General features: G+C 33.2%; 1 protein-coding gene across 1 annotated transcript; it reads right to left on the bottom strand.

Moving 5' to 3' along the window:
* Positions 1-381: 381 nt before the first annotated feature.
* On the bottom strand, positions 382-2,050 carry LOC105780861 (3-ketoacyl-CoA synthase 19). Its single transcript, XM_012605387.2, has one exon. The coding sequence runs from the start codon at positions 1,957-1,959 to the stop codon at positions 571-573; it is 1,389 nt and encodes a 462-aa protein (XP_012460841.1). The 5' UTR covers positions 1,960-2,050; the 3' UTR covers positions 382-570.
* Between the last annotated feature and the right edge of the window lie 19,484 nt (positions 2,051-21,534).

Raw genomic sequence — 21,534 nt, 5'->3', positions numbered from 1 at the left:
AGATTTTTGAATTTTTAAAAAATTATTAAACTTTTCTCGATATTTTCAAATTCGAATCCAACGACTATTCTTTTTCCAAGTTTTAATTGGACGACTCTTTTATTTTGAAATAACGAAAACATATCTAGTAGCATTTTCCCTCTCTCCTTGCCACATCAACAAAAATACTTCCTACTAAAAACTTTTTTACCAACCATACCCAAAATCATCCTATTTCTTTAAATTTTGTTATATTTTAAAAACTGCATTAATTTTGCCAAAATAAAATGTGGAACTATATATAAGTTGGAGCATGCTCTTAGTCATCCTGCATCAGATTGCATTAATGACTTTGGGAAATGAATTGAAATACGAAAGAAAAACATAAATTGAAAAGAAAAGAAAAGAAAAACAATGTTTAAGTATAACCCAACCCAATAATATATTATAATTACTATAAAAGGAAAACAATGGTCTGAACTCTTAATTCCAAGAAACAACAAAAACATTACGGATTTGCAGTAAACAGCAAGAAACAATGGCTGAAGAATAAAACCCTAATCATAATAATAATGGTAAGAAAATATTGAATCAGGAAAGAATGATATTTGATAAATCCATCCTAACAAAGTTGAGACGCTCGTCATTGATCCAACTATACTTGTCTGCGAAAGGGTTTATCATGTTCTTTCTTGGTATTGGATAACGATCCATGCAATGCTCCCACACATTCCCATTTCCAAGATCTTTCATCACCTCCCAAACACAGTTATTGCACATAAACCCAGCTCCCAGGCTTATCATTAGGATTTTGTTGCCTTTCTTAAGCCTCTTTTTCGCTTCCATGTACCCTAGCACATACCACAGTCCCCCAGCCGATGTGTTCCCGAACCGATGGAGCGCCATTCGAGCCGGTTCCATGTCGTATTCGTTCAGCCCTAAGCTCTTTCCCAGCCCATCGATCACCGCTCTTCCTCCTGGGTGAATGCAGAAATGTTGAATCCCGGTTTTCAAATTCAAGCTTGGTTTTGCGGTTTTATTGTTGGTTTTACAGATGGAAATGACGGTGAATCGGATTAGTTCTCGAATTGGTAAGATTTTGGGGACTAACACTTTGAGATTCATGGTAAAAGCTTTGGCTGCAGCTTTTGTTAGGTTCCTTGTAAGGAGAAAACCGTTGTAACCTTGTTGGTCTTCGATTTGGATGCAACATCCGTACGCTTCGTCGTTCGATCCGATGTTGGTTCGGACAGAATGCTTTAATTTCATCAATGCTTTATGTTTCAAACACGGTTTGTTTGTTAAAAGAACCGAACATCCGCCTGATCGGAACAGGCAATTCGACAACATCATCGAATTCTCCTTGCCGCAATACCAATGGGGACCGATCGTTTCGGAGCTCACAACCACCGCGAATGCGTTCTTGTAACTCTTGAACAAGTTTTGGACGAGGTCAATAGCCACCATGCTTGCACTGCACCCCATACCCGACAAGCTGAAAGATTTAATGTTGTCCCTCATCTTGTATCGGTTCACTATTCGAGCAGTCAACGACGGGGACGGGGAGAACAGTGACACATCAACAACAAGTATATCGATGTCGGGAGGTGAAACACCTGTCTTGGAAAACAGGTTGTCGAGTGTCCCAAACATGATTTCATCCATTTCTTCATGACCTTCCATTAGGGTTGGAGTTTCCTCTCGACCTGCAAGCACATTTCTTGGGCCATAAGTTTCTTCTCCAAGACCAGAGTTCACCATTGTTTGTAACAGAAACCTGTATTGGTCCAGACCAAGATTCTTGTTCCTCAAAACAATTTTTACACAGGATTCAGTGTCGAGTTTCCTGTCGTCGGTTGCTTTGAAACACTCATAAGCTAACATGTAACAGCTATGACTTCTCATCTGGGAAAACCTTTTGTAAAAATAGGAAATAGTGCAGAAAAGAACTAAAAAACATACTGTTATCAACAACTCCATTGGTTGAGGAAAAGAGACCTTTGTCTGTGTAAATCAGTCATGCATTGATATTTATATTAATATTTCGGGGTGTAAAGCTAAAGCTTAAAAAAAACACCCATTTTTCCACTGGCGGATTTCAATATCGATATTTTTTTATGGATTGCCATTTCAAGTATTGTTCCCGTTCGACTTTTTATGTCAGGATATGGATCAAATAATAAATATTCCTTTTTAGGTGGTCTGCGAGTTGCTGCTCAATCGATTAGTTATGAAATACCATTAATTCTATGTGTTTTATCAATATCTCTACGTGCGATTCGTTGAAATAGAAACTTTCATTTTACCTATTCCTTTCGTTCTAGAAAATAAGTTGAGTTGATAAACTAAATTAGATAGTTATATATGTGTCTTTGTTTCTATTGCATTCTATCTCATCGTATCACATTCTGTTCTGTGATATTTGAGAATCACCGTCAATACCTCGGTGTAGGTGCCTGGGATAATCCTTTGTTCCATAGTCCCGCGACTATTTACAACCAGCCAATTAAGAATTCTCAGATGGACTAGTACTAGCAAATGCCTCAAAGATGCAGTCATCGATTCTCCCGAGAGGCCACAATTACCGCAAGCAAACACATTAATTTAATGACGAGGAGTGCATTTTTTCTATGCTACTAATACTTGTACTTGCTCTGCTATTCTGCCCAAGTTGGCTTGAATATTTAACTATCAAAATAAATAAAAATATCCTCAAATATTTTTTTAAAAAATAATTAACTCCCTATATTTTTGCACTCAATTGAATACTTTAACAGTTGACCGTTAAAGTTAACTACCGCTAATTTTTTTAAGTTAAAGTCACTTGGTATCACAACCACGGCGTGACATGTGGCAAAAAAATTATAAAAATAAAGACCAATAAAAGTTATAAAGTTATTAAATTTTAATAAAAATATAAAAATATTAAAACTTAAAAAAATATATAAAAATCGTAAAAAATTATAAAAAATTGTAAAAAGTTTATAAAAAAATCATAAAAAGGCCATTTAACAATTAATTTTAACCGTTGATTATTAAAGTTAACAACCCCAGGTTTTTTTTCTAGTTAAAACCATCATGTGTCGTAACACGATTAGTAACATGGGCTGAAAAATGATAAAAATTATAAATCAATAAAAGTTATAGAAAAATATAAAATGCTTTTTAGGTATGATAATTTTATAACTTTTACAACTTTATAATTCTTTACTTTTTATAATTTTCTTACGATTTTATAAAAAAATTTCTATATTACTATATATTTTAGTAATTTTTCAATTTTTATAAAATTTTAAAATTTTTATATTTTATGATTTTTAAATTTTAATATTACATATATATTTTATTAAAATGTAATAATTTTTATGATTTTTTTTAACTTTTACTGATTTTTATTTTTTATAATTTTTTTTACCGCATGTCACGCTGTGGTTGTGACACGGGATGACTTTAACTAAAAAAAATTAGGGGCAATTATTTTAACTGTCAATCGTAAAGTACCCAATTGAGTGCAAAAAAAAAAGCAAGGGCTTAATTGTTTTTCTTTTAAAAGTTTGAGGGTTTTTTGATGCATTTTGACAGTTTAAGTATGCAATTGAGTGAAAAAAACAGGGGCTTAATTGCTATTTTTAAAAAAGTTTAAGGACTTTTTACACCATTAAACTTAATATTTCTCTGTTTTTCTCAAAAAAAAATAATTATTATAGTTCTTGGATTTTTTTAAAATTAAAAAAGGGGATTATTTGAATGCTTTAATGCAATAAATTTCTCAACAACTCCTTTATAGTGGTTACAGCTGTTAATTGATAGTAGGGGAAAGATCAAGTTGTGTGGGAAGGTTAAAACCATCTCGTCTTCTTTTTATTTTTATTTTTCCCTTAGACATTAAAGGTAGCATAGTTGTCGTCCATTTTTAAAGTACAAAATTTGAGTTCCATTCTAGATTCCATCTTAACTTTTTCAAGTTACTTGAATGACTTATTCGATAATTAAAATATTTTTTTAAAACAAATTCATGGTGAAAGGCAACGACAAATTCCAAATCAAGCTTTCCATAAGTGAGGCAGTAGGTAGCATAATTTATCCCTACGAACCAGACCATAATTAGTTTTCTAATCATAATAATTTACAAATCATGTGAGGTCCATCAGCTATAAATGTTGGTTCTACGTAATTTTCTAATAAACCTCGTATTTTTATATTTTAGTTGATTTTTTCGGTGCAATTAAATTACCAGGGGAAAAAAAAAGAAATTTATTTCTAGACTCAGATCAAGCCTAACACAACCAATGGCTCCATTTTTTTTTCAATATTAAAATTCATATTTATATTATTAAATTTAAATTTAAATATAAATTCTGGCCCGTCTATATCAGAATGACTCGACGATAACAGCTATAGTGGTTAAATTGAAACAGTCATTCACAATTATTATCTTTATTCATTTTTCTGACCTAACCATAGTGCCAATCACATTGCTTGCTACAAAAAATTCATGCACATAATTTTTCCCTACAAATTAATACTAGGCTACCATGACCCTTGGAAAAAATAGTAAAGTAGCATATAATTTTGGATGTAACACAGTTATATAATAATAAGATAAAAAGAAATGTAGTCATGGCATGTGAATGTGAAGGATGTGTAGAGTGTGTAACTGTATATGAAGGCGTAGACTTTGGTGCCGTTAATAATATTAATGAATATTTAGGTAACAAAACTTTATAATGAAATATAGGAACAAAACACTGATTATGAGGGGCCTGCTATGAAGCCATTGACGATATTAATGCAGTGGTTGAAAAGCCTTAGAACTGTAGCCATCGAAGCTGAAGTAGTAAACCACTAAAATGCATGCCCATTGTTTTGGAGGAAAACTTTCGTCACCTCGACAGAAGCGAATAGCTATTTTTTATTAAGTAATTTCAATATAATCACCAAATTTAAATTTAAAAAAAAAAAAAAGAGAGAAATTTTTTGTCACTACTTGTATATGTACATTAGATCCGATCACTTCGCTGACTAACAATTTTTGTCCGAGAATTGTTCTTATTCGTCACTCACATACTCTATACTTTAACCCCATTAATTCACATCGCTGATATAGTAACGAGACATCATCTGCCTAATGAGAAACCCATCAGGTTACCTAGACCTATAGACAAGTGTTCAAAACTAGTACTCATGCCCACCTATAACTACCATGCCCTTCATCAATGCATAAAAAAATTCTCTATCGGGTGTCCACCATTGTTCCCTTTATACGCTCTTTTTCTTCATCAATTAATACGGTAAATATGGACTGACATGAATGTTCCCAATGACAATATCCCTAAAAGTAGAGATATTGTTAGTAACCCTATTACACAAGGCTTTCAGGATGGTCAAAGTAGTCAACCTCAACCAAATACATGCCATTACAATCCTTATAGTGACCCTTATGAAAACCTATAACACCTCTTACCCGGTTCAGAATCTGGCCAAATAATGAGCATCACATTGGTCACCTTGGTGACCTAATTGAACAAATATACAATCAAGCCATAGTTAAGCACATGTTATAAACAAACAATTAATCATTTCAAACTTCAAAAAACCATTGCAAAAAGAAAAAAAGAAAAGAAAAGTTCAAACATGCCTTAAAATGAAAAAGGAAGTCCAAAATACAAAATTAAGGAGGCATGTCACGTTACTTGGGTCCAATGTATTGATACATAGTAACATGGCTTGAGATTCTAAAATCATATCTCAAGACTTGTCTACTCTAGAACTACTTGAGACTTAGACATGAAAAATCTCAAGACTTAAGCCCATAAATGTTTGTCCTATCTCAGGACAGGCCTAGAATTGAAGAAAAATAAGCTTCTGAGTCATGCAAACATGCTTCTAAGTGCATTCGAAACATACTAACAATGACCAAACTATGCCAACACATTTAACATGCCAAAGTACACTCAAAACATGTAATTCCATATTCATATATTAACTAAATAAAAAAATTGACTACCCAAGTAAAAAAAAACTTTCATGCCATATGCAATTCATACAATCATGTTTGGTTGGTTAATTTTTTTATAAGATGTGACATTCTTATAATTATAAGCATCTTTTGAATTATATATGTGATTGAATATATTTTATTATTTATATGATAAAGTAATTTTGCCAAAGTTGTGATTCCTAGAAATTAAAGTGGTTGTAATTATTATTTTAATAATTTTTTGGGATATATAGTTAGATCGTGGAATATCATCTCCATTTAAGAATTATTTTATTTATTCTTTTAGAATAATTCATGTGAGTCGAAAACAGACATAAGTATTATGTAACTGAATCTTTTAATGAATCCGGGAGAATTGAGATGCATCAAAGACCGATTGAGACAACGCAAACTTGACCTAGCCAACTGGAAAAAGACCGACGGTTGTTTGGAGACTAAGGATGTTGGTGGTCCAATGGTGGTGGTCGACGGTAGTGATCGACGATGGCTCAACAGTGGCCAATGATGGTCAACGACGACGACATCAACCGTGGTAGCAGCGGAAGTCCGCGGTGGTGATAGAAGTTCGATAGTAAATCCTTCGGTGCTTTTCGAGTTATTTGTGGTTTTGAGGAAAAACCTCAAAAATCAGGATATTTGGCTTTTACCAAGAAGACCCAAAGTATGTTATGGGGTAATAATTGTCATTTTATTTTATTTTTATTTTCTAGGATGGAATCATGGAAACTTTGGTTGGTTAGTCATTTAATTTTATGTTTTTCTGTGACAGCATAATGATATTTAATTTGACAACAAAGTTTGTTCACGAGTATATATGATAAGCATGCCATATAGTTTAGGAAAAGAATGTCATATGTACTTTTCATGTATTTATTAATCATTCATGATTGAAAACGAATATAAAAAACCTTGTATTTTTTTAAAAGATTGAATGGGAGAAGATCCCTAAACAAGACTTACGGTCTCCATCAATGATCTTTTGTGATAGCATGAACTGGACCTGCCCTAAGGTAGATGTTAACATTTGGTTTTCACTGAGGAGATTTTTCTACAATAAAGAAAAATTATCTTGTAATCGTATGATAGTTGACCGACCACATTGTAGGTATTATCATGCATTATAACAAGCAAATTTTCCTTTATAAAGGACAACTAGTCATACATATTACTCGTTGAGATTGTCTCAAGATGACTCAATCATGGAGCATGGAAAGCTTGATGTTGAGTTGATGATTATACACTCAAGATCATTCTAGTTAAGAAACTTCCTAAAAAGCAATGCTTAAGTTAGAATGATGGTCAAATGTGAATCAATTATTAATACGTGTGAATGCATAAGGAATTAGGTTCACGCATTAATTGGATGGAAATCCATGTTCTTACTAGTTGTTTAAAATTTCCCCAAGGTGACTTAATTCAACGAGTGTAGGAATTATCGTTGTAACAACTTACACATGTTTTCAAGGTTTAATGTAAGAGACATGCATCATCTTAATGCATAATGTATTTTGAAAAATGTTTCCCTAATATTTATTAAATACAAATATATTAATGAATGAATATTTTTTTTTCAATTCAAAAAATGACACCTACTCCTTTACTAAACATACTTATTGAGAACAAATTGAACGAAAATAACTATAACGAATAGAAAATGTACCTTATGATTTTTTCTGAGTTGTAAGAAACTCAAAGCAATCCTTAATACTAAATGCCTGCCGGCCACTAAGCTGAGGCTAGAAAATGTTGGGAGGAGCCTGATGAGATAGCTCATTGCTATATGCTGGCAAGCCTGACTAGCACCCTTTGTAAGAAAATAGAGAGATGTAAGATTGCTAAAGCAATTCTAGAAAAACCTAAAGGACATGTTCAGAGGCCAAGCTACCTTGGCTCGACAGTCGGCTATAACTAGTTTTATGAATGCTGAACAAAAGCTTAACATTTCGATCAAAGACCATATGATCACTCTTATAGGCTACTTTGCTGAAGTCGTGGATAATGAGGCCAATCTAGATCAGAACACACAAATAGAGATGATGTTCAAAAGCTTTTCCAAGGCTTTTGAAGGCTTTAGGGCCGCATATAGTCTTGGAAACAAGAATATGACACTTACACAACTCATGAATGAGTTATAATCCTATGAGTTGATGTTGAATGACGACAAACTGGTCCAAAAAGTAGAAGCAAACTTAGCATTTGCTTCTTTCTCTAAAAGGAAGGGAAAACATGTTAAAAGAAACAAGACAAAGTCCTCTAGGCCACCTAAAGTGGAAAGGAATAGAACCAAGAAGCCTAAATACGTATCTAAGTCTAAATATTTCTTCTGCAACAAGAAAAGGAATTTTAAGGCCAATTATAAAGAGTGGAAGGATTACCTAGCCATTAAGGGCAAATGTATAAAACTCTTTATGATAGGAATTTTCTTAGTGAAAGATTTGATATACCACTGAGTCATTGATTTTGGAGTCACTAACCAGGTGTGTGTTTCTCTACTAGGGTTTGAGGAAACAAAAGATTTTAGTTTTGATGATTTTAGAAAGAATGAAAAATTTGTAAATTGAAAATGGGGCAAGTTTAGCAGCTGAAGCAACGGGAGACATACGTATTAATTTTGATAGTTTTAGGAAGAATATTTTGAAAGACGTTTTCTATGTACCAAGTTTCAAAAGAAACTTAATTTTCGTTTCATCTTTATTTAAAGACTACTTGACCGTAACTTTTAATAATAGTATTGCAATACTTAGAAATCATATTCTTATTTGTAACGAATGGATGGATAATAATCTCTATTTTATCAGACAAAAAATGTACACATTGCTTGAAACTGAAATTCCGAATAAAAGGCTTAAAACTTCTCACTCTAATGAGGCGTACCTTTGATATTTGAGACTTGGTCATATTAACCAAGAAAGAGTCACAGGACTTGTGAAAGATGACACTTTAAGTTTTCTTAAAGAATTTGATCTTACACAATGTGAATCTTTTTTCGGAAGGTAAGATGACTAAGTGATCTTTTAATGCAAAAGGAATGAGGGTCGTGAAACCCTTAGAACTTATGTACATTGACGTATGTGGTTCCATGAACATCAGTGCAATAGCTGGTTACGATTATTAAGTAAAATTCATAGATGATTATTCCATATATGAGTATATATAGCTAATACATCACAAGAGTGAAACCTTTTATAAATTTAAAGAGTTTCATACGGAAGTGGAGAAATAACTAAGTTTACCCAGAAAGACACTTCGGTTTGATTGAGGTAGAGAATATTTATCGAATGAGTTCTTAGGGTATCTCATAAAAAATGGGATATTATCTCAATTAACATCACCGAGAACTCCACAATCGAATGACATGGTAGAAAGAAGGAATCAAACTTTTTTAGACATGGTTTAATCAATTTTAAGTTATTCGAAGCTACCAATATCCTTTATGAGATACGCCTTACAAATGGTTTTCTATATTCTGAATAATGTAGCAACTAAGGCTGCATCTAAAACTCTATATGAATTGTGGCATGACAAGAATCCAAATGTAAATCATTTAAGGATTTGAGGATGCCAAGACCACTATTAGGTAAAGATGCGATGAAGTTGGATTCATGGATTGAACTATGCATGTTTGTGGGATATCCTAAGGGAACAAAGGGTGGTTTGTTTTGTAACCCGAAAGAGTAAACAGTGATAGTGTTGAATCATGCTACCTTTCTTAAGGAAAGTTACATGAATGAATTTAAACCTTATAGTAAAAAAGTACTTGAGGAACTTTCAGGAAATACACAAAGCCCTATAGTAATTGTTCCAGAACCAACTTCTAATAGTAGAATTGCAAACGGCCAGCAAAATAGAGAGCTTTGTCATAGAGGAAGGGTCTCTCGTAGTCTTGAGTTCTTCCAATCTGAAGAAAGTGTTCTAAACATCGAGTCTACAGAACATGATGATGATGACCCACTCACATTTGATGAAGCGATGCAAAATGTTAATTTCAAACTCTAGAAAATAGCTATGAAAGCTTAGATGAATTCTATACAATCTAGCTCAGTTTAGGAAATTATAAACTTCCCGAAAGGGATGAAACCCATAGGGTGTAAGTGAATCTACAAGAAGAAAAGAAATATTGATAGAAAAGTGGAAAATTAAAATGCCAGACTTGTAGCAAAAGATTATATTTGGAAACAAGGTATTGATTACGAAGAAACCTTCACTTCAGTTTCCATGCTCAAGTCAATCCGCATATTGTTATCCATTGCGATGGCTCCTAATTATGAGATCTGACAAATGAATGTCAAGACAGCATTCTTGAATGACTAACTTGAAGAGAGTATTTATATGATGCAACCCACTAGATATATAGCTAAAAGAAATTATCATAAATTTTGCAAACAACTTAGATCTATATATGGACTTAAACAAGCATCCTGCTCATGGAATCAAATATTTGATTTAGTGATAAAAACTTTTGGGTTTGAGCAAAACTTAGTTGAACCTTGTGTTTATAAATGTATTGGGGATGAAAAAGTTGTCTTTCTTGTTCTATATGTCGTTGGCATTCTACTAATTGGAAATGATATAGGGAAATTATCATCAGTTAAATTATGGTTAACTCAACAATTTAGCATGAAGGACTTGGGAGAAACTAATTTTGTTCTAAGTATTTGAATTCTAAGGGATTGAAAGGATAAAGTGATAGCATTATCACATGCTTCATACATAAATAAGATATTGGAACATTATGCAATGGTCGATTCTAAGAAGGGAACCTAACCCTCAGTATCAAGATTTCATCTCTCTTTGGAGGACTGTCCTAAGATAATGAAAGAAAGAAAAAAACATGTGAAAGGTTCTTTATGCTTCTACAGTAGGAATTCCCATGTATTTGTTATGAACATGTCTACATATATATTTTGCAGTAGAGTTGGTGAGTTGATATTAGACAAATCCCAGTCTAAGACCCTGATAAACAGTTAAGCATATACTCAAGTATTTACGAAGAACAATGGATTATATGCTTTTGTATTTTGGAGGAGACGTTACTTCTACCGAATATACCGATTTTAACTTCCAAACGTGTCAAGATTTGAAGAAATTGACATCGGGTTGTTTCTTTGTCCTAGGCTACAGGTCCATAGTGTGGAGAAATGTCAAACAGAGTTGTTTTGTTGACTCCACTATGAAGGTCGAATATATGGCTACTTCTAAGGCTACAAAAGAAGCAATATAAATTCAAAAGCTCCTTACAAATCTTGAAGTCATTCTTTGTATAGAAAAAATATCACACTGTATTGTGGTAATAGTGCAACAATAGCTAAAACAAGAAAATTAGAAACTACAAGAGGATGAAACTCATTGATAGAAAGTATCACATCATAAGGGAGGCAGTAGCAGATGAAATCGTGGATGTAGTTAAATTCACATAAGAAGATAAATTTGTGGACCCATTTACCAAGACTCTACTAGCTAAGAGCTTTGAGAAACATGCAAAGAGCATGAGAATGCAAAATATGACTCATCTACTTCACTAGGCCAAGTGGGAGACTGTTGGATCTAGTGCCCTCAGTGTCCCTCAGTGTAGTATATTCATTTGTATACCTGTATTTTTTTAATAAATTGGTTTAATAAATTTATCCATGAATTACATTAATACCTTTTAAATATTGTCCTCAATGGTTTTTGCATGCAAAGAAGAATGGAAGAAAATATTATCTTATTGGTTATTTAACATTTAGCTAATACTAAGTGGTATTATGTGGTCGAATCGTAATACGAAAAGACAACTCGTATTAGTTGGTGAACTTAAACATGTCCATAGTCTAATAAAAAATGAGAAAATTTATTAAAATACTAATACGTCATCTATCAAGTTCAATTGGGGAGATGCTTTGTCGTGAGCATAGGAACGGATCACTTCTAGAAGATAGAGACATAGATGTGACTGACTAGACTGAAAGTATATCGGACAAGACCCAAATATAATAGATCCTAAATTTGTTTATAGATTTATTCACTTGTGACATTCATAGTGTGACATAACTTAATGTTGAATGGATGGTGGACTATGTATGCGTGACTCATACACTTTAATGTAAGTAAAAGCCTGAGTTCAAATAAATAAGGAACCGAAAGCCGGTGTGTTGGGTATACAACTTCTGCAGTATGTAGCACCATTAACAATAGTGGAATTCATATCCCATAATATTGTTAAATGATATTCTCTCATTGGCATTACATGTTAGATGATGTCACACCCAGAAACCTTTTAACCAGAAAATAAGAACTTTAGGGGTTAAATTGGAAGAGATAAAAAACTAGCGGTCTCTACTGGAATGTTAGGAAAATTTAGTAATTGAAATTGGATAGGGTCAAGAACCAAGTCCGGTTCGGTTGGATTAGAACCAACCAGTCACTTAGTGGAAGAGAAATTAATTACAGATGAATAGTTGATATAAAATTGGAAACTGCGCATGAAGGGTTATAAATAGCTGAGAAATAAATCCTTAGATGAATTCCTCTCACTATTTTTCATTTTCTCCACTTCTTCAATCGCCATGGTTGCTTCGAGGAAGCGATGATCAAGGAAAGTTCTGCATGGAGCAATGATTGGGAGGTTTAAGTTGGAAAAGTATATAAACCAGTAAACTGGTAAGATTCTAGTCCATTTGGTATACATAAGACTTAGAAAACAAAGTTAAGAGTTTCCATAAACCATTTTGAGGGTTATACATGTTTTTTTTTTTTGTAAATTGAGGTCTAAAATGAAATCACTGGGTTTAACCCATGACTGGGTTGCGTTGCTTAGCTTCCAGGAGGAAGAAAGCTCTAGTGTTGGGAGAAGCTAAACAGACAAGGCGACGAGGCATCAGGTGAGTTTCTGTTCTCAAACCCAGAACTACAAATGCATGATACATTCTTTCATAAGATTATGAGTATCTGCCATCTTAGTTTAATATTCATGAATAAGGGAAATCAAGAAAGGGTGTAGAAAAAGTTAAGAAAGGGAAAAAGAGAGTAATTCTATTAAATATCGCCATACAGTATTGTAGAGTGCAAACCATGTTCGCACGGAGCCTTGCAGAAGGGACACTGCGGTGTTCGAGCATCAAGGTATTGGATGGCAAAATGGAGGAATGGATGGAAAGCAATGGGGAGAGTAAATAAAATTTCTTAGCTAGGTCATAAGACCAATCGGAGGATATACGCCTAAAAATGAGAAACACCATAGCTAAAAGATGCTATGGCATCATGATATAAATGAGTAAGACCATGGCTGAAATACACCATGAAATCGTGTTACGTAAGATTAAGACCATAGTTGAAAGATGCTATGGCATCCAAGCAGTCCATCAAGACAATAAACATAGGGAATATAAGGTGTAAGGCCATAGTTGGTGTAACAGCCCGTTTTTCAGTGGTTTTGGGGCCACAAATCTAACAAGCTCGTTAATGTTATTATTTAATATTTACGAGTCAAATATGATATTAAAATAAATTTTGAATTGGCAATTTATGCTATTTGAATGAATAATTAGGTTTAAGTGGTATGACCCTAAAGTCAAGTGGTTTTAGAAAATGAGGTATCGGGACCTCGTTTTTATAAATTGAGCCGTAAATATTTTATTAAATGATTTTTATTTTTAAAGTTTCGTCAAAAAATTTTGATGTTTAAATGATTAATTAATTGGAAAGGACTGAATTATAAAGATGTGAAATTTAATAGCTATAGATTTATTTGTATTTAATGGATATAAAAGCATGAAATAAAGGCCTTAAGTAGTAATTCAAACAATTTTAAGGTTAGTGGATGATCATGGCTTGGCATTTGGTGAAATTTGGTTTAATCTTTAAAGGTAAAATGGTAATTAGCCAATTAAACTTAAAATAAAGTAAGGAAAAAGATATCATCTTTTTCATTTAGAGAAGGGGATGATCGACACACCATTTTTTTAGGGAAAAAGTATTTGGCCAAATTGATTTTGATGCATGGCAAGTGTTTTGATCCCGTTTTTAATGATTTTTATATTTTTTGACTCGTATTAGCTTAATCTAGCTAACCCGAGGGTCAATTTGTTAAATTTTCAAATGTAATGGAATGTGCCATTGATGAATTTAAGATGTTTTTGAAAGTTTATGGTAGAATCTTATGCTTGGTTGCTAGATAGAACTATTTTGTAAAGTGACTTTTGGTAATTTTAATGTTTAAGGACTAAAATGTGAAATTAGTAAAAGTACAAGGACTTGTTATGAAATAACAAAAAATATGGGCTTTAATAGGGTTCCAAACAATTCGGTTAAACTTGAAATTGAATAAAAATGGTTAATTTGCATGTTTTGGAATAAGGGACTAAATTGTATAAAAGTAAAATATTGGGAGAAATTTTGTAAAATTTCAAAAATGACTTAATTGCATAAAATGATCTGAATTTTCTATTTGAATTAGTAAATTGAATGAAATTATTATTTTAGATCAAGAACGAGTGGAAAATCGAGGAGAAAAGAAAATTATCAAATAGCCCCTATACTTAGTCATTGATGCAATTTAGTCTGGTAAGTTCGTATGAACTGTAATCGTTATAATTTTATTTAAATTAAATGTTTACTATGTTGTTTTTAATGTAAATGAATCAATATATATGAGAATGTATCCACATTATGATGAATTGACGGATATCTAGTCCCGGTTGAACTTTAAAAATTCTTAGGATACAAATGACATGTTATTAGGGATTTCATGTTTCGAGTGCTGGTCTTGAATGTCCTATTGATGGCTGAGGTCCTACATTTGTTGCGGATTCTCCACAGCTCGTGTGAGCAGCATCGTGTAGCTTACATTCCGAACCCACAGCTCATGTGAGCAGGCCCATTTCACAGCTCGTGTGAGCATTGATGTAAAGGAAATGTTACGTTTATTTGTAAAGGCACACTTTTTCTGAGCTTTCTCGAGTATCTGACGTAATTCTAGATGGTTCAACGAGTAAGAAAAGGAATGGAATGGTAAGTGACTTAATGGAAAGGTTCATGACTATATGAAAGGGTTGATGCTTATGTAATGTATCCTATGAAATTCTACTTATGATGTAAATGAGTTTATATGTGTTATTGATGAACCTATTAACATGTGAGTTTGATGATGCTTGAATAGGCTTATACTAAACTCATTGAATTGGTAATGGTTTATGTTTAATCTGTGAATTGTAATATTGGAATTAGTAAGTAAGCAAATGGAATGAATCATGATTGTGTGTTAACAATGTTGAATTAAATTTATACATGGTTGATTTCATATGTATCATGAACAAGTATACTAACTTGTGAGATTGATGGTGCTATATAGGATTTTATTAAGCTTATGAGATTGTGTGAGATTGTGTGTTAATTGGTAAAGGTTTATACTTATTCTATAAATTTCATTATTGAAATGGTAAGTTATGTTTTAATTTTGTCCTAGCTTACTAAGCATTAATTTCTTACGTAGTTATTTTCCTTGTTTTATAGATCGTCGGAAGCTCGATTTGGTCAGAAGCTCATCGGAGACCTATCACACTGTCCAGTAGACAATTCGGTAGTTGTTGAGTAATTTGGATAAGGTTTATTATGGCATGTATAGGGTGATTTGTAATGGTATTATAGTGTGTGTGTGTGTGTGTGTGTGTGTGTGTGTGTGTGTGTGTGTGTGTGTGTTAATGGTGCTTTGGCTTGTATAAATTTTGGAAAGATATGTTGCTTAGGTACACTTTTATGCCTTACCAAGTTATGTTGTTTTGGTATCTTTAAATTATTTGTTTTATAAGGTTCTCTTAGTATGTTGATGATGATTTGAAAATGGTTAGATGTGACATGTTTTAGTTCATACTTGAACTAGGTTAGTATGTACGGAAATGGCAATACTAACATGTATAGGGTGGTTTATAATGTTGTTTTGATGAATATGTAAATGGTAAATTCAGTATGTTTGTGCCTTGATGTTTATGTATGGTTCATAGACTTATAATGCTTGTTTAGGTCAGTCCTTTTGGTCACTTTTTGATAATTGATGTGTATGGCATTTTGGTACAAGATGTTGACTTGGAAATGGTCATTTATGATGTGTTTTAGGCACATAATAGAAAGAGATCTTTATGCATGTAATTAGGTAATGTTAACATGTTTCGGTAAGTAATTGAACTAGGTTATGATGCTTGAAATAAGGAATTGTTGATTTGTTTTGGCATGTTATGCTTGGTATATTTGTGGTGCCTTTGAATGATATATTGGTTAGGTAATGTAGGATGTTTGAAATGGTATGTTTATGCAAGTTTGAATGTTTATGCTTGGTTAGGTTATGAAATGTCTTGATTTAGGTGAAGTTTGGGCTCACACGGCCTAAGACACGGGTGCGTGACTCAGCCGTGTGAGGCACACAGTCTGGCGACACGGTCGTGTGTCATTGGAGGTTTTCTTAGGCTTCAAGTCAGTGAGTTACACAACCTAACACATGCTTGTGTGACACGGTCGTGTGACCCTACTCAATGAATTACACAGTGAGGACACGAGTTGTGACACGACCATGTGTCCCTTGTTCGAAAGTTACACTGCCTGGGGTGCTTTCACACGGCTGTGTGACCCTTGTTTCCAATTTTTGCAACTTTTTCCTAAACTTTCTGTTTAGTTTCAAATTAGTCCCGAATCGTTCCTAAGCTATTTTTAAAGCCTCAAGGGCTCGATTTAGGGACAATATGCATGTAAATGAATGGTTTATGATATTATTAACATGTTGAATGATATGATGTTTAAATGTTTTTAATTGTACGATAATGCTCTGTAGCCCTAATCCGGCGACGGAGACGGGTTAGGGATGTTACAATTGGACTATGGCAACCCAGGTAGTCTATCGGGACAATAAACACATGATTATATTGAGTAAGACCATAGCTGAAAGATTCTACGACATCAAAAGAGGATTTTACAGTGTAATAAGTAAGACCATAGTTGAAAGACACTATGACATTGTAGATGTCCGATGGGACATTAAACACGAGATATTCCAATGGGACAATAAACACGGGATAGTCCAATGTGATGTTAAATACGGGATAGTCTGACAGGACGTTAAACATGGGATAGTTTGATAGGACGTTGAACATAGGGAAGTCTATCAAGACGGTAAATAAAAGGATTTGGGAGGTAAAACTCCAGTGCGATTGTGGCAACCAATGGAGTCCGCCAAGACATTAAACATGGGATTCTTGCGAATACCATAGCTCAACTATGACAATATGGAGAGAGGAGTGAAAGTCCGCAGGGGCAATAAACATAGGAGAGAATTCAGATTAAAGATCTTAAGACAACCCGCTAATGGGGGAAAAGTGTCAAAAGGAAAAATGAAAGTATGGATAAGCAACAGACGAGTGGCGAGTCGAAGAATTCCATTAAGGAATGGGAACTTAATGGGAATGAGAAAGGACTACGAGAATAGTAGTCGTGTACCTAGAGGGGTATAAAGATGTTAATTGGGAGGTAGTTGTAGAAGTCAAAGGACAAGTGGTGCCCAATGTACAAACGTATGAGAAATGGTAAAACCAAGAATCGTGGATAAGGATCTGCCATTAAGGATTTATCGAGAGTGCTTCAGACACCCAGCAAGTTGTTAATTGATCGAGAGTATGAGACTATCCCCTAATGAATGGAGTTAGCCAGAATCCAAAGGATAAAAGGGAAACCCTAATAAGGGGGAAACATCTAGTGACAGACTTGTTTGTCCAGACTATTCCTCTCTAAGGGGGAAGAACTGGTGTAAAGGTATTCGCCAAATTTTTAGTTCTGTGAGAACCAACAAGGTAATGATAGCTAGAACAACTAGTTAGGCAAAAATAAAGTAAGGAAGGGAACTCGGGAAATTGGATGGTCACCAGCAGCAGTGACTGATTAACTTAAGCCTTAACGTTCAGTAGCAAGAGAATGTGCTACGCTTAAGGGTAAGTTAAAATGATTAAGGCAGAGTACAAGGAAGTAATCCAACCGCTGTAACACCCCAAATCCAGTCTAAATGTTATGACCGAATCTGGCGATGTCACATTGTAACACCCCTTACCCGTATTCGATGTCGTAACAGGGTACGAGGTATTACCAAAACACATACACTTATAAACATGTTAAACAAAGTTATAAATTTTCATTCAAATTTAAACTCTTCAAATTTTTAACATGCTTTTATAAATCTTCACGTTATAACTTCAAAATACTATATTTGTAACAAATAGGGTTTCTGAGACCCAGTACATACTCATGCAATTCAATACTTCATTTCCATTTCATTTAATTCACGATTCTCATGTTCACGATTCAATTCAATTTCTCAATCCAATATACATTTCAATACCACAATAATTCATTTAATTCAAATCATATCATTTGCAATTTTCATTTAATTCACGTACAATTCAATTTCATTAAGTTCAATACTAATACATATTTATCGTTTAACTTAATGTCCCCTTTTTGCATCATTTTACACTTCAAGCATGAACCTAGTATTTCATTTCCTTTCCACTCCTGTTTCCTATGCATATCACACAAGATATAAACATTACACTCAACCATAGTCGCAAGCTAGTCTTTTTGAAGACTAACCACATGATAAACCATTTTAATAAAGATTACAAACTTTAAACCTTACCACCCTTTTATGATCACAAGCATATTTCCATCTAGACATTTACCATCTCAATGCATAATTTTATAAATTTAATGTGGCGTAATCTAGCCACAACTTGGCCAAAGCCTAAGCATACACACCAAACATGCTAGCCAAATAAACATATAGTATAAGCATTATAAGCATGGATAAACACCACATTTATTTATGTATCAAACGTATCAACATGAGTTAATTCATAAACCATTTCTAACATTGCTACATACCAAATCATATACCAAGTATACCACATACACATACTATGAAACTTTATTTTCTCACATGAACTTTAACTATAACTAATAATGCACAATTATAAACATCATTTCTTTTCAATCGTTTATCGATTATAATCGAGCATATGGCAAATTATACACAAATAATTCATATTTTCTTCCAATTTTCCTCCTCCTCCTCTCCATTCCACATCCTTAATGTGTATAACACACTTAAACAACATTAACTACAATTTTACTATTCACTTACATGTATATTCAAAGCTGTCTATTCGAGTCAGAGGCACTAAATTATTTTTACCTAGAGCTACAGAACTCCAAATTAAGATCTGTAAATTTTCACTGAAACTATATTTACATATCTTCTTACCATAAAATTTTCAAAATTTTTAGTTTATCCAAATAGTACAGTTTATTCTTTAAAGTTTCCCTATTTCACTACTTGACAGTTCGACCTCTCTTCACTAAAATTAATTATCTCATTGTACAGAATTCAGATATTGTTTTTGTTTTTTCTACTAAAAATATATTCACTTAATATTCTAAAATATAAACTTTATCCCATAATTATTTTTTTACAATTTTTTACAATTTTCCAAAGTCGAATAGGGGATTCCAAACTCATTCTGACTCTGTCTAACTAAACTTCAAATATCTCAAAATATATAACTCTTTTGCTTGCTCTGTTTCTTTTATGTGAAAATAGACTTATTCAGATTCAATTTAATATATTATTCAGTCTCTAATTCAATCTCCTCCATTTTTGGTGATTTTTCAAAGTCACACAACTGTTGCTGTCTAAACTATTTTATTGCTAAATGTACTCTTTCATAATTTCACTTTTTCACTTTCAATCACAATCCAATTCAAAATTCACTATTCCATTTCTAAGTCGATATTCAATTCAATTCCATACCTATATTCATTATTCAATTACACTTAGTCAATTTCCAAATGAACACTTCGGAATAATAACAGATACTCGTTGGATTCAGCACATAGCAACCACCTTATTAATCAATGATGTCCGGTGGAATCAGCACATAGCAACCACTTTACTAATCAATGATGTTCGGTTCACATAGTAGCCTGCATATAGTACTACACATGTGACCATTACCATTATATACACGTAGTATCCTGCACATAGTACTACACACGTGATCGAAACTATCCGGTACGCATAGTAGCCTGCACATAGTACTACACATGTGACCTTTCATTCCTAAAGTGACACCCCAAACCCGACCGGAACAGGCCGGCCCGAATCCAAAGCGACACATTAGTCACCGAAGTGACTCTCCAGCCCAAAATCACCTAAAGCACACCCCGACCTTATAACACCTCAACTCTAACTAATAACTATTTAATATTTTTTTAAATAGCCATTTTTCATTAATACGTTTATTAATTAAGGCTATATTTGCTAAGTTTTATTACCTTAATTCATATATACAACTCTAATTAATCTAATTACAACTAATAAACATGTGTATAAATTTAAACATTCAAAATCCTGCTTAACAAACAACAATTAAAACATACAATGACTTACCATAGTCACAAAGCTATCCACTCCTGGACAAACTACAAATAAAATGTATTAGTGAAAATTTCATGCTTCAATCACCATGATTTCAATCACCATGTTATCACTTAGCAACATACAATAATACACTTAACATTTAACCGTAAAATCAAACATTAAAACAAATATAACATCGCAAAATTAATGTCCAAATGCAAGTCTCAAACATCCATTACGAGTGTATCAAATTATCCTAATTGAGTGTCACAATACCCTCTAATGTATCTATATAAAAGTCCTTAATCTATACCACCAAGTAGTCTTAAACTTGGACCAGCCTTGCCCTTGCTCCTCGACGGCCCAAAGTAAGAAAAATTTCACACAAAGCTGTGAGGGTGTGAGCTAAAAAAGCTTAGTGAATGGCCATAAATTCAATAAGTAAATCACACTAAAAGCATATTTAAACCAAGGCAAATCATGTATCAAATTTCAGGTATAAGACCCATAATTTTAATTATATTTTCATGCTCAATTATAGAATTCAATTGACTGAAATTTCCAGCAGCAATGCAACATCATAACATCATAATTCTACATGTTATTCCATGAGTAAAAATTACATTTATTATGGCATATGAAAACATAATATATACACTTATATTTGCAAATGACATCCATGGCAAAATATAAACATGTGATCATTTATTGGACAAACGGATCTCCAATCTCCCAAATATCGAATATAATAATCTGGTTGAGTGGGGCATAGCCACACACTCCCTTATGTTGCCTCGAAATCGCCAATGATTCAGTTGAGAAAAAGGCTCAACACTCTCTTATTCACTCTAGCAAAATCAATACACCTAGAGCCATATGCTCACATATAACACATGTAATGGTGAGTACTCACTAATCTTATGGCATGCCTTCTATATCCGATGGATCCACCATGCAATGTTGCCAATATAACCAAACACACAAGGCATAAACACTAATATTTAAGCACTTAATTCAAGATATAAAAATTTAATTTAAAGCATGTCACTTAGCAATTTTAACATCCACATAGATAAGCTCAATAAGTGTCTTTGTCCATGGATCTAAAACCAAATATAAAATCATC

The sequence above is a fragment of the Gossypium raimondii genome, chromosome 4, assembly GCF_025698545.1.
Source record: "Gossypium raimondii isolate GPD5lz chromosome 4, ASM2569854v1, whole genome shotgun sequence".
NCBI lineage: Eukaryota > Viridiplantae > Streptophyta > Magnoliopsida > Malvales > Malvaceae > Gossypium > Gossypium raimondii.
The sequence above is the reverse complement of the archived record's forward strand: the minus strand, read 5'-3'. Positions and strand labels throughout refer to the sequence as shown.